Source organism: Amphibalanus amphitrite, unplaced genomic scaffold (genome assembly GCF_019059575.1).
Source record: "Amphibalanus amphitrite isolate SeventyFive unplaced genomic scaffold, NRLGWU_Aamphi_draft 000006F_arrow, whole genome shotgun sequence".
NCBI lineage: Eukaryota > Metazoa > Arthropoda > Thecostraca > Balanomorpha > Balanidae > Amphibalanus > Amphibalanus amphitrite.
In genome coordinates this window covers 1,995,985-2,009,542 of record NW_024881502.1, presented here as the reverse complement: position 1 = coordinate 2,009,542, position 13,558 = coordinate 1,995,985, and the positions used below count along the sequence as shown (strand labels likewise).

General features: G+C 52.6%; 1 protein-coding gene across 1 annotated transcript in view; it reads right to left on the bottom strand.

The window, feature by feature from the left end:
- LOC122377693 (sphingomyelin phosphodiesterase-like) overlaps window positions 1-13,558 on the bottom strand; it is a 61,481-nt gene that overhangs the window by 15,025 nt on the left and 32,898 nt on the right. Inside the window, exon 5 of the mRNA XM_043358028.1 lies at window positions 7,728-7,960. Within this exon, the coding sequence (XP_043213963.1) occupies window positions 7,728-7,960 (233 nt within the window). The remainder of the gene's footprint in view (window positions 1-7,727; window positions 7,961-13,558) is intronic.

The following is a 13,558-nucleotide window of genomic DNA, read 5'->3' as shown; positions in this document are numbered from 1 at the left end:
CGAAAAACCGATAAACTTTTAGGCGAAAAAGGCACTATTCCAGGCCCATTTTTTGATTTTTTTGCGATATTAGATAAAAACAGAAGCTTCTTATCCTAGGAAAAATAAAATGGGAAATCATTGGAAGGTGGCACACTACCTTTAAATTGCAACTGAAATAGATGATAAAATGGTTACATGAGGACGCCTTTTTCAATCTTGATTAACTCGGTACTCGAATGGAGGTACTCGAGAGGGGGGGGGGGGGGAGGCATGATCCTACAGAACCAGACATCTTGTTTGTCAGTCATGTTCACTGTTCACGTGTTGGTCAAAGAAGGGCTGTTGACGTTGATTCCGGTATTGGTGGGCGGTTTTGCGACTGGTACTTACTACTACTGTCACGACATAACATGGATAAAAGACGTTCTTGCCAAATGCGCACCACAATCTAAAAAGTGCAGGTACTGGGTATGCCCCGGATACACACTACTACCTTAAGATTCCGTTATTAGCGTGCTAACTGCTAACACTGCGGCCGATTTCACGGACGAGTGAGACACAAACCGGAGCCTCTAAACCGAGAGGGGGGGGGGGGGTCCGCCGGTCACCCAGGCAAACCGAAGCCTCTGACCGGGGGGAGGGGGAAGGAGTGGGCCACAGAGACAGACCGGAGTCTCTGACCCTCCGGGGGGGGGGGGGGGGGGGGCACAGAGACAGACCGGAGCCTCTGACCGGGGGGGAAGGAGGGGGGCCACAGAGACAGACCGAAGCCTCTGACCGGGGGGAGGAGCGGGCCACAGAGACAGACCGGAGCCTCTGACCCTCCGGGGGGAGGAGGGGGCCACAGAGACAGACCGGAGCCTCTGACCCTCCGGGGGGGGGAGGAGGGGGCCACAGAGACAGACCGAAGCCTCTGACCGGGGGGAGGAGCGGGCCACAGAGACAGACCGGAGCCTCTGACCCTCCGGGGGGGAGGAGGGGGCCACAGAGACAGACCGGAGCCTCTGACCCTCCGGGGGGAGGAGGGGGCCACAGAGACAGACCGGAGCCTCTGACCCTCCGGGGGGGGGGGGGGGGAGTGTCCGCCGGTCACCGAGGCAGTCCGGAGCCGTGTCGGGAGCCGGGAGGGGCGCGGCCGGCGGCGCCCGGCGGCACCGGTCGGCCCGATATCCCCTGCAGTCCCGATATGGAGGTGGGCGCCACCGGCTGACGGGGTCGTCTCGGGCCGCACCAGCCGCTGAGTCACGGCTGAGTCAGCCGCCGGCGCGCAATGTCGCGCCGTGTCGGGCAGCAGGTAACGACGGCCAGCGCCCGGCGCGTGTCGCGGCCGGCGCCGGCCGGGGGTGTGGTCCGACCGGCCCCCGGCGCGGCGGCCCGTGCCATGGCGCCCGGCCAGCGGCGCCTCAGGGGCACTGCGCACTACCTCACCAGCGATATGGGCCGGGCGGCGAGCCCCTCCGGCCGCCGGAGGGTGACCTGCCGGCGCGCCACTGCCGCCGCCGCCGGAGCCGCACCGGTGCAGCATTGCCTGCACGTTCCAAGTCGTGAGTGAGCCCCCCGACAGACCGGTGTTGTATATGCAGCGCCGACCGCACGCCTGTGATGATCGTGGCGCCTCCACACTGCTGCCCGGGGACCGCCGTCGGGCGTCGGTCGTTTGATTGGGAGAAATCCCAGAGCGTAGAAATCCCCCGGGAAATCCTGTCGCACATAGCCCGACCAGTCTCCAGTCGTTTTTAGCTCTCAGGCTTCCGGATGATCGCCTGAGACGGAAACAAAACTACTGCAGTCGAAACGTCTAGTCATCACACTGGAGGCAGTCGGCGCCGCCACGAGGACGCTCTAGCTGTTTATAGTGTGTCTAATGCACGGGTTGCGCGTACTGTCCACTTTCTATCCGGCCGCGGGTTATGCTGTGACCCGACGCTGCGAGTGGGCTGCAGGGGTGGAGCGGTGGGCGCATCGGCGCGGCCTTGCTCAGTCGCCGTGACGAGTTAGTGGCATTGGTGCTGCGGGCTGATTACGACAGGGGTCCTCCCATGTAGCAGCTCGCCTATAGGAAGGGATACAGGCTTCTCAACAAACACTTCGTGTTAATGACATCTGTGACATCTGATTCTGAACCCTTCCAGTTCCACACGTTTCTCCAGTTTTAGTGCCCAGCTTAAAATCAAGGTCGGCGGATGGATAGGACGGCTCAGATTTGAGCCAGTGAAGGACGGAGGAGCAGGGCCACATGCTCTCCTCCAGGGTTGCGGAGTTGATTGAGGTCCGGTGACTCCGACTCCAGTTTCCCCCAATCGACTCCGACTCCGACTCCGACTGCGACTGCGACTCCACAGTCCCGCTCTGCGGCTCTCAGCTCAGCCTTTAGCTGGGCGCTGGGAAGTTTTCCAGCGGCGTAAGTCGTAGCTTCACACACCCGCAACGTCATCACGATTCCCTTCGTGTTAAAAAAGAACATTAAAGGAAATAGTTCACTTTCCTGAAATTAGTATTTTGCTATGGATTTATGTTTTTTATGCTCAAAATGATCAGAAAATAAAACAAAACGTTTTTGTAAAAAGGATTATTTTCTATATTTTAGTATAAGAAGAACTATATTCTATATAAAGTAATGTTTGACGCGGAAGCTTATTACGCGTTGACCAATCATATTGCGTAGGACAAACCCATCGGCTGTAAGCAGCATTCTGATTGGCTGACGATGACGTGACTGCATTCCTCAGCAAGGCACGCATTCCTCTGCAAGGCACTCTTTTCGGAACGAAAAATGGAATATCTTCGTCTAGGGTGATCGTTGGGCCGTAAAAGCTTCTGATTTGTGCTAGTCTCAGCGCAAGCAACAAAACTGCTATTCCAGTTCCAAACCCCATGTTAAAAGTGAACTATTTCCTTTAAGAACGGCGGCGAGTTTGGGCACTGGTGCCTTGTTGTCATGCTCTGCTGAATATCAATGTGCGGCCATAACTGGGGAATTCCGGCACACATCAGAAGACCTTTTGTAAGATACAAGCCATTGTGTTGTTGCTATCGAAGCCCCGTTAAAAATGCCTCATTAAATCGTTTTTCCGTGTAATCTCAATGAATTCTCGAAGGAAGGAGGCCACAGAGGAACATGACGTAAAGTTTCCTGACTTCACGCCTCATGCCAGTGTCGCACGGAGTCAGTATATGCCAGTGATGGCCAGCCCATTTTTGTTGTGTCAGCGGTTTTCTGCAGTGTCCATGAACATTGTTATTCCGCCATTATAGCACCATCGGTGAGCCTAGCGTCGCTTTTTTACCCAGGACACCAGGAAACCGTGACTTTTGTCGCTATCGCCACTAGCCTCTGTCGACCTCATCGGACATCAGACGCGACGCCGCCGGCGGCAGCAGTGACGTCACACAAACGTCACTGCCGAGCGGCCACTCGGCGAGCCGGCTTCGGCCACTCCAGCCGGGCAGTATGGCCGGGCCGCGGCACCGAGTGGCGCAATGCACCCTACTGATCTACCTGAACTTCTGCTGCTCTTTGGCTCCCCATTTCCTGATTTCACCGGTTCCAAACAGAAATTATATCTTTTCTTCGTTTTATGTAAACAGACACTTAGTGTAAATACCGTCCTTAATAGTAGGTATACCCGGCCAGCATTCCCATTTTCTCCAGCCATCACTCTCATATATGTATGTACATGCCTTCGCGCACATGACATCATCCCCTTCATTTTTTTCATGTCACTTGAACAGAAGGCACACATGATGTCATGACAAAAAGTCGACAGTGAGGTGTGCATTCAGGGAAAGGGTCTTACGAGTCACCGCCATTTTACACATGCTTTCGCGCTGTCACGTGGATTCTAATCCTAGTCGTGCTCACTTCTTCAGTCACCCGTGCTGATAAGTTCCGGGCGCACTTAAATAGCATTGAGGTGCTCGCTTTTCCACGAACCGCAACCAGTGGCGGATTTCACGTGCAGGACTGGCTCACAAAGGAAAACATCGGCGCGCCGGGCCGGACCTTCCCGGTAGGACGCGCGGCGTGCCCTGCTTGTTCAGTGTACACACATACGGCTGCCGCCGGTCCCCGGCCTAAATACAACACCAACCCACACCACCGCCGGTCCCCGGCATAAACACACCACCACCCTACACCACCGCCGGTCCCCGGCCTAAATACAACACCACCCTACACCACCGCCGGTCCCCGGCCTAAATATACTACCACCCTACACCACCGCCGGTCCCCGGCCTAACTAAATACAACACCACCCTACACCACCGCCGGTCCCCGGCATAAACACACCACCACCCTACACCACCGCCGGTCCCCGGCATAAACACACCACCACCCTACACCACCGCCGGTCCTCGGCCTAACTAAATACAACACCACCCTACACCAGTGCCGGTCCCTGGCCTAAATACACCACCACCCTACACCACCGCCGGTCCCCGGCCTAAATATACTACCACCCTACACCACCACCGGTCCCCGGCCTAAATACACCACCTGAATACCCCCACATCTGACATCACCGTGCCGACCACCCTACTTCATCACAATCTCTTACCTCGTATAATATTAATTGTATTAATACATAAATACACAAATTATTACATCAATTCATCAAATTTTATCATAATTTAAATGTGAGGCGTGTATTCGGCCTAAAAATAGTAAAGCCAGTCCTATATCAGCCCGCCTGGCGGCTGTTTCCGTCAGAGGTCAGACGGACGGACCGGGTCGCGCGGCCGATTTCGTCTGTGCTGGCGCCATCCCCAGTCGGCTCTATAAGCGTCTGCTGCCCTGTTGCCGATGAGCTGACAGGCGGGTGGCAGTTGCACAGGTGCCACTGACCGCGGCCCAGCGCGGCGCCCTCTGAGAGGCAGCCTCTGCTCGGCGCGCTTACCGCCCGTGCCGGGCCGGACCGATTGGCTGTGCCGGGCCGGGCCGGGCCGATTGGCTGTGCCGGGCCGGGCCAATCGGCTGTGCCGGGCCGGGCCAATCGGCTGTGCCGGGCCGGGCCGATCGGCTGTGCCGGGCCGGGCCGGGCCGGGCCGGGCCGGACGATTGGCTAGTGGCCGGCCTTCACCAATCAACTCTGGTCTGGGCCCTGTTTCACGGCACGCTGCTAGAGGCAACTAGAGGCTACGTGTGCTTTCGGTTTCCAATGCCATGGAAACAACTTCTTTTTGCGCCTCCTTGTTTGTTGACGTTTTGATTGAAACGGAAAGCGCTGCAAGTACATAGTAGGGTGTCGCGAAACGGGGCGCAGCTGGTTTTCCCTGACGCTGTGGTCATCCCCGTCTCATGAGCTGAATTGACACAAGGCGTGCGGCCGTAATAAGGCGTGGAGGCCGCCGTACTTACAAGGGCCATCCTTCCATCCCACAGTGAAACTGCAGGTGACGGCGGTATCCCTGAGCACTCTGTGCGATAGTGGGACCCATCTGCGGTATTGACGCCATATGGCACTTATGATTACCTTGACTCTTCCATGCTAAAGAAGGATTGTCATGCTCCTTAAGAATGTCGGAAATGCTCCTTAAGAATGTCGGAAGAGAAATGAGAGAGAGAGAGAGAGAGAGAGAGAGAGAGAGAGAGAGAGAGAGAGAGAGAGAGAGAGAGAGAGAGAAAGAGAGAGAGAGAGAGCGAGAGAGAGAGAGAGAGAGAGAGAGAGAGAGAGCGAGAGCAAGAACGAGAGCGAGAGCGAGAGCGAGAGCGAGAGAGAGAGAGAGAGAGAGAGAGAGAGAGAGAGAGAGAGAGAGAGAGAGAGAGAGAGAGAGAGAGAGAGAGAGAGAGAGAGATGATACATATCGACCAGTTGTGTTCTTGTTGTTTTTTTGTTTTTTTTTTTTATTCAGCCCTCCCTCCAACAGGCTCTTGTATTGTCCCAATTATAGGAGGGCTCCATCTCCTCCCGGCCACTGTACCCCCACCCCCCAGGCTACGGCTGAAGTGGGAGCCTACCCCACACCTGGTGACACAGCCGGGAACGAAGCCCGCGGAACGGGCGGAACCGGGAATCGAACCCGAATCCGGCACCGCCCGCACCACGGGTCGACGCCTTAACCGACTGCGCCACCAGGGCCGCTGATTTCTTAGGGAGGGCTCCAAAAAATTCAAAATTGCATTATTCCACATTTAGTAAATGACTACATTTTTCGGGGTAACACCGCCCATTGGTTAAGTGTTAACACCGCCCGAGCTCAGCAGGCAACGAAATTTGCAGGTTGCTGAACGAGTCGAGCGTTTAGAAGAAACTAATAAGTTGTTCTTCTAATCGTAAACCTCGAGGCGTTTTACCATATTCATAAAATGCAGTGGGAACAATTTTGTTATATCCCTGGAACTTACAATGTCGTACTCATTTTTACAAACTAGACGATTTTAAGTCCCAAAATTTCAGTTTCTCGAAATTTCTCATTATCCTCTAAAAAGAAAACATGGCAAAAACGTTCTTTCCTTAAATGAAATGCGTCACTCCTGGTTCAGGTATCTCAATGTGCTATTAAATACCAAATTGCCAAAGTGGGCGGTGTTACCCAAGGGTCTGTGTCACTCTGTAATTTTCTTTTTAAAAAACTTCAATATGGCAGCACGACAAAAATGGCGCTCTAGCAGAAGCACGAAATATTTGGATGAGTCCTAATAAGTATTGCAAGAAAAAACTTATTGGACTACTGGCTGTCAAATAAGACCAGTTTTCTTCTGCTAATTATGCTACAAATAGTTTAAAACGTATTCACTAAACGTAAAACTCGGAATTTCTCGCAATCACCTAAACCAATGCGGTGCACTGCCCATACCTGAACTTCTGTTGACGTCACGCTGCCAAAAGACAGTCAGTTGTCGCCCTAGACCTTTTCATATTTCTGATATCGGTGTGGGCGGTGTTCCCCAAAAGGCGGTGTTCCCCCGTCTTCCCCTATTTATATCGCTCCGAAAACATGCAGAAAGACAATCATTGAAAGTCATGTAATCGAAAGAAGAACGAAAAGCGCAAGAAGCCGTGATCATGATGCCATGGATGGCGGGTTTTCGTCAAGCGTTCCGTGGTGTGGCGCCGCTCCCCTCCCGTTCTTCCCTGGTTTGCGGGGCCGCTTTCCTTCCCCTGAGCCGCGCCAGAACAGTGTCCACTCACGCGGTGACCGATAATCGCGCCCAGTCCGTCGTCTCCGGTAAATGTGCGGAGGAATCTCGGTGCGCGGGCCGCCATTCCGACCGCCGCGCCGGTGGTGACGCATGGAAGTCGTGATGACCGGCTGGTCAGCTGGCACTATCCGCCAACTACTACCCTACCGAGACGGCCTCTGATTTTTATCATACTAACAGGGACTCGGCTAATCAGTGTCTCATCAAATTCCGTAATGTTATCATATCTTTTCTGAGAGCCTCAGACGTTCAGTTTCGTGGATTTCCACCCTCGTCCCGGGCGGAAATTCTAACGTCGACCTCATTAAATCAGAACTCATATGTTGACCCTGCTCAGCATGATATAGCTCAACTTTCCGGGAAAGTGGTCCGGCCCTACCTTCACAGCCAGCTGATCCAGCCAGCGGGCTAAACTGTCCGCTCACTCTGTGCCAGCTCGGATCCCTGGAAGAGGTGACAGAAATGCCGCCAGGGCCCTGCCACCTTACCGAGGCCGGCTGTAACTGACCCGCGGACGGCGCGGCTGTGCCGGTAACTGACCCGCGGACGGCGCGGCTGTGCCGGTAACTGACCTGTGGATGAGGCGGCTGTGCCGGTAACTGACCTGTGGATGACTCGGCTGTACTGGTGGCTCCAGTCGGGCCGGCACGTCTCGTCGCCCGGAGAGATGTGTCCCAGGATGTGAACCCGCTCGCCGGCGGCCTCTGCCTCTGCCAGCTGGGCGACCAGCCAGCGCAGCTGACCGCCTGGGTCGCGCGCCTCCAGCAGCGTCCAGAAGTTGAGCGTGTAACAGTAGTTGGTGTTGAGCACCAGTATCCGGAAACCATCGGCGGCCGCCTGCAGGTAACAGCGGGGAGGTGAGCCGGGCCCGGGAACTGGGAAGTGGTAGGCGGTAGCAGAACAAAAACGCCATTGCTGTCAAGACACATCGACTGATATGTTTTTAAAGGAAAGAGCCGAAAGAGGGCAGGGTCAAAGTTGACATTAAGTGGCATCAGATAACGTAGGATAAACTTAGCAAATAACATTTCATATGCAGTGCATTGATATGCGTTTATCTACAATCTGGCATCCATAGTGCTCCATGCAATAGCTGAGGCTCAAAACCAGGGATAGCCAGTAACAGTTGGTAGCATTAGGCCAAATGGGCGCTAAAAAACTACTACCCCATTGGGTTTCCATGTTAAATCGACCTTTTTCAAGCGAGCCTCACACGTAAGCTAAAAGATAAGGTGCCAATATTATTGTGAGGAAAGGTAGCTTCAAGCTTCCTCTACAACCTTTTTATCTAGCGTTTTTCGATGCGGAGCCCATAACAGGTCCAAAAAGCATTGGGCGCTGCCCGAGGTATCAAAAGCCCCTCCAGAGAGCACAAGTTCCTGCGCATACATTGCGCATATTGCCTCAAACCTGTACTGGCTTAAACTAGTGATACTGCTCACGGACTCGAACAGCCAATCAGCGTCCCCAATTACATTAATAGATGTCGCTAGCATCACGTAAATCCGGCTTGCGAACACATTTCAAGAATGAAACAGCTGCGCCATTTCTGCCTTCCATTGATTCCTTCCATCTTAGTATCAACTATACGCTTTTCAACTAACTTTAGACGCTTTAGATTAAGTTTTAAACTATGGGTAGTATGTTATTTCTGGTATGTACATATAATTTAAAAATAACTGCTTTATGAATTTGGCTTTACTCGTCAGAATAGAAATCTCTATTTTTTCCATATTAAAAAAATGTATCACCTACTTTGTACCCAATCCAGGTAAAATGGGCGCTTTCCGCGTCGTTGGTGTACCCGTTATTCTATATACCCTGATCATAGGCGGTCCCAGGGGGGGGGCACGGGGGCCATGGCCCCCCCTTTCGTGCTGAAAGGTGGGGCCATACTATCTTTTGGCCCCACCTTTCAGATCGAACAAAAGTCCTAGAAAAGCTTTTCGTATGTTTCATTTTCTTTCTTACGCCATCAAAGGACGTAAATTTCACTCATGAGTGGGCTCAGTTTCGCATTCTGTCAATTTGGCGGTCAGCGTCGCTGGCACCGGTTCACGAGTATGGCCGGATCTTATATGGAATATCAGCGTGGGTTTAATTGAGGCTCTCGTGGGCCCAGCAATGTCTGGCATGAGACCCTCTTCGGCAGTGGCGGGTGGGCCCTGCTAAAGGAGATTGGCTCTAAGACACTAAAGTAAGACCTCATGGGTTGGTGCTGTGCACCTTAGAAGTCCGGTGGTGACGCCGTATGCCGGCTTGGTTTCGTGGGATTGGCGTGGGACCTCCGGGGCCTGCATAGAGTTTGCGTGAGGTAGTATGTAATCTCAGAGACATGTGTGTAATGTGTGCACAGTGGCGGCCGCGGGGGGGGGGCATCAGGGCCATGCCCCCCCTAAAGGTCAATAAAGGGGGCCATCATATCATTTGCCCCCCCCCCCCCTCAAACAACCAATGGGCCCCCATATAGGTGTATGGGGCCCTGGCAATTATTCGATCGTCACGAGGCTCAAAAAACCCAAGCCCAGCTATGAATATAGCTCCCACACCGGTCTTTAAGCGTCTTACACTGACCTCTGAGGGAACTTCAGTGGCGGTCAAGCGCCCACGTTGACCGCTAAGAGCCTACATCAACCTCTGAGGCTCCACATCTGGCCTATGAGGGCCCCTAACCGGCCTCAGGGGCCCCAACCGGCGTCTGAGGGTCTCACACCGGTCTCAGGTGGCCTTATTTCTGTCTCTGGTGTCCCAAGACGAACCTTTAGGTGCCAATGAGGGCCCCGCACTGGCTGCTGAAGACCCGATGCCGGCCTCTAAGGGCCTGCATTGGCCTCTGAGGAGGGCCCATCTTGGCCTTTGAGGGCCCTCTGCTGGCCTCTAGGGTCCAACGACGGCTCATGTCGGTCTTTTAGGGCACCACGCTGACCTCTGAGGGCCCATGTTGGCCTGTAATGAGTAAGGACCCACATTAGCCTCTGAGAGCCCAACTCGGTCTCTGATGGTCTCAAACTACTGGCCTTTGTAGTTTGCAGGCCCTGTACTGGTCTCTGAGGGCCCTAAACTGGCCTCTACGTGAAAACATACATGGGTGGGTTTCTGAAGATCAGAGGGCTCACGCAGTCCCCGGCACAGCCTTACGTTGGTCCTGATCGAGATTACTTTACGTCCTGATGGTCCCGCGCAGATTCCCTCATATTTCGACGTCGGGACCCCATGAGCCGGTGTGGGTCCTGGGACTGGCAGAGACTGATGAAGTCCTTAGGGCTCAGGGCCAGTCTTTTAAGCAGTAGGACTAGGCAGGTTGAGTGAGCCCCAATAGAGCCGTTGCGAAGCCCCGCAGGAGTCGCGCGCGGCCCTCAGATGCCAATTTTGAAAGCTCGGAACCTGTGGGGGTCTCCAGAGCCCAGAGGTCGGTGTACCTACTCTCTCCCGCAGCCACACAACTAGGTACAGCCCTCTGCAAACTTCGTGGTAGGTATTCTTTTTTCGACAAAACCGAGAATAACGCGGAAACTATGCTATCGGTCACTCGGAAATCGTAACAGCAAGACGCGGAAGACTCCGCACCTTGGATTGGCATTACCATCGTGCTCATTTCCCATCCAGTTTGACAACAAAACCCAAAAGTTTATATTTGCCCCCATAACAAACTTTTGCATTTTGTTGCCACACAAGGAACTTTTGTTGCCAACTTTGTTTAGTGATAGACCCAATCGAAGCAGTGGAGCATGGCGCCTCTACTTGCAGTGAGTTCCGACCGACTGATAACATAATGTTTGAGTTATTACCGGTTTTGTCGAAAAAAGAATACCTACCACGCAGTCTGCTGAGGGCTGTACGTACCTATATGGGTAAATGTCATAGTCTGAAAATGCTCTCTGGGTTTCACATGCTTGTTCAAAGCAAGAGGTATCTGCACTTTTCCGAATTGTTTTATAGTGGTAAGGTCATGAATCCGCGTGCCTGACCTTCCAGTATACCTATGCTACACCGATCCGTCGTCATTTTGCAGTGGCCCGACCGGTGGAAGCACCGTGGGACGGGAAATGGAACTGGTGATTTTGCCTTAACCCGCGCCGTGCTGGGGGGGGGCGTTTTTACGCCCCCCCCTCAGGTTTTTCGCGAATATCTCAAAAACGGCGGCGCGCAGCGCCGCCGTTTTTGGTACACGTGTTCCTACATCATTTCCGCACATGTTGTGAAAATTTCAGACCTAGGTCGTTCAAGGTCAGGTCACCAGGTCACGTCAAGTGACCTTACCTCAGAAAAAGTTCAAAGGCTCGCTATAGCTACACCGACTGAACGATCACTTTGAAACTTTCAGCGATTGATATGAGTAACAGTATGTATAAAATGTATATCTCGGATTTTTGATATCTGTGACCTAAGGTCAGGTCAATTTTGCGACCTCTCCATTATAAGTCAATGGGAGAAAATTGAAATGCGCCTCTTTTGGACGAATATCGTTCAAAACGCTCTCAAACATCGGTTCATAGGTAAACATGACACACTGAATAGGAAAAATGCACCTGTGACCCCTCTGTGTGCCCCTGAGGTCATCTCAGGTCATGAACGGTCGCCAGCAGTTTTTTGGCTATAACTTTTGATAGAGACGTGCTAGAGCGGTGAAAACACGTCAGATGTGTTCAGCTCGACGATACGGATCGACTGATATGCAACATGACCCTTTTCGGTCAGGTCATGACCTTGACCTGAGGTCAAATTTTCAAAATGACCTTTCAAGGTCAACAAATAGTTCATTCGACGCGTCTCGACGAGAGGAACACGATGCTGGCAAAAGTAATGTCATGGCGCTTATGAGTCAAAAGTTATTGACGAAAAAACGTTTTTCGTAAAAACGGCTATTTTTGGAGTTTTTGCCCTCTGGAGGCTAAACCGTTGACCTGAGGTCAAATCTGAGAACATTACTCAGAAAGGTCTGTAAAAGGGCTATCGAATGCGCTTTTCCGCGGCGCTGTAGCTCTATCGGTTCCCGAGATAGCCGTTGGCAGTTTCCAAAATGTTGAAATAGTCAACATTTTACCTTTGGTGACCTCTGGTGACCTGACCTTTGACCTGACCCAAAAAATGACCGAAGTGTTTTCGTCCTTATTTTTGACGCTCTTTCGATTGCCGCTTACCGCGTGTCGCTACGTGGCCCAGGAGCCGAGTTAGACGGGGGGGCGTGAAAACGCCCCCCCCAGCACTCGGCGGAAAGTTCAGGCCACCAGCACGGCGCGGGTTAAATTGAGCTTAAATATTTCACGTAAGAATGAGATGGACGAAGCATAAGTAATGGAAACTGCGCGGCGCCTCGTGGACGTAAAAAAATTAGCCGATCACCCCCCCCCCCCCTCCTGGTGACGGATAAATGTTATGTCCCGCGAGTGTGACTTTGGCCCCCCCCCCCTTTTGCTAGCGGCTGCGACCGCCAGTGACCCTGATCAATATAGGGCTGTTCAATTTACATAACAGTGCAAACCGTAAAAGCCGCGATATAATCTTTAACCATGAAAGACCTTGCACGACCTGATCTGACCTTGACCTTACATGGCTTCTACAATTTTAATAAGCAACTGTTGTCTTGTTTCTAATTCGGAAACATACGCTAGAAGGCAGTAGGTATTGTAATACAACACTCGCCCGCCCAGGGAGGAGGGCGGTCAATGCACCCCCCCCCCCTATTTTTTTTTTGTAGATAGCGTACAAACAGCAGCGCGTGGTGCCACCAAATTCCGCCCTATTCTATGGCCACTCTTGGCACATGTGGTGCCACCAAATTCCGCCCTATTCTATGGCCACTCTTGGCACATTCTCTGGAAAATTCAAGTCCCATTCATTTCAGATCAGGTCACCAGGTGACACAATACAAACTGGCACTTAGTCGGGGTAAAGTGGGAAATATTTAGCGGCATCGGAATAGCATAAGTTTTCTCCTGACATTGATAATTTTTAATTTGACATGACCTGTGACGTCCCCAGTGACATCAAGGCTACCTACTAATGCAAGATTTCGTTCGAAAGTAGCTCTTGAGCTATCAAATGCATTTGAATGTTGAAAATTGGACTACATAGTACCAGAGATAGGATGTAGCTTCAGAGATAAGATGGGGTAGGTACCGCCCCGGCCCCCTTTCCCAGTCACTCGCGTTATGGAGTACCTACCTATAGGTATTCTATAAGTCTATCGGCACCCCAGTCATGCGTGGGTTGAGTTCGCTTAACGTTAAATGTATTTTCCGAGGTCAATTCTTCTTTTTTCTGGGTTTATTTAACCCTATTAATGGCAGGCTCTTGGCTACCCCTATTAGTGGCAGGGGGAGGGGGCTGTTTAGGACCCCTTTGCTATATCGAGATCTAACAGGCCGAATTTCAAAATTCAAACGGCATTCGATTCAACTCAACGTGATCTCGCTCGCCGGGCATTTATGTGCC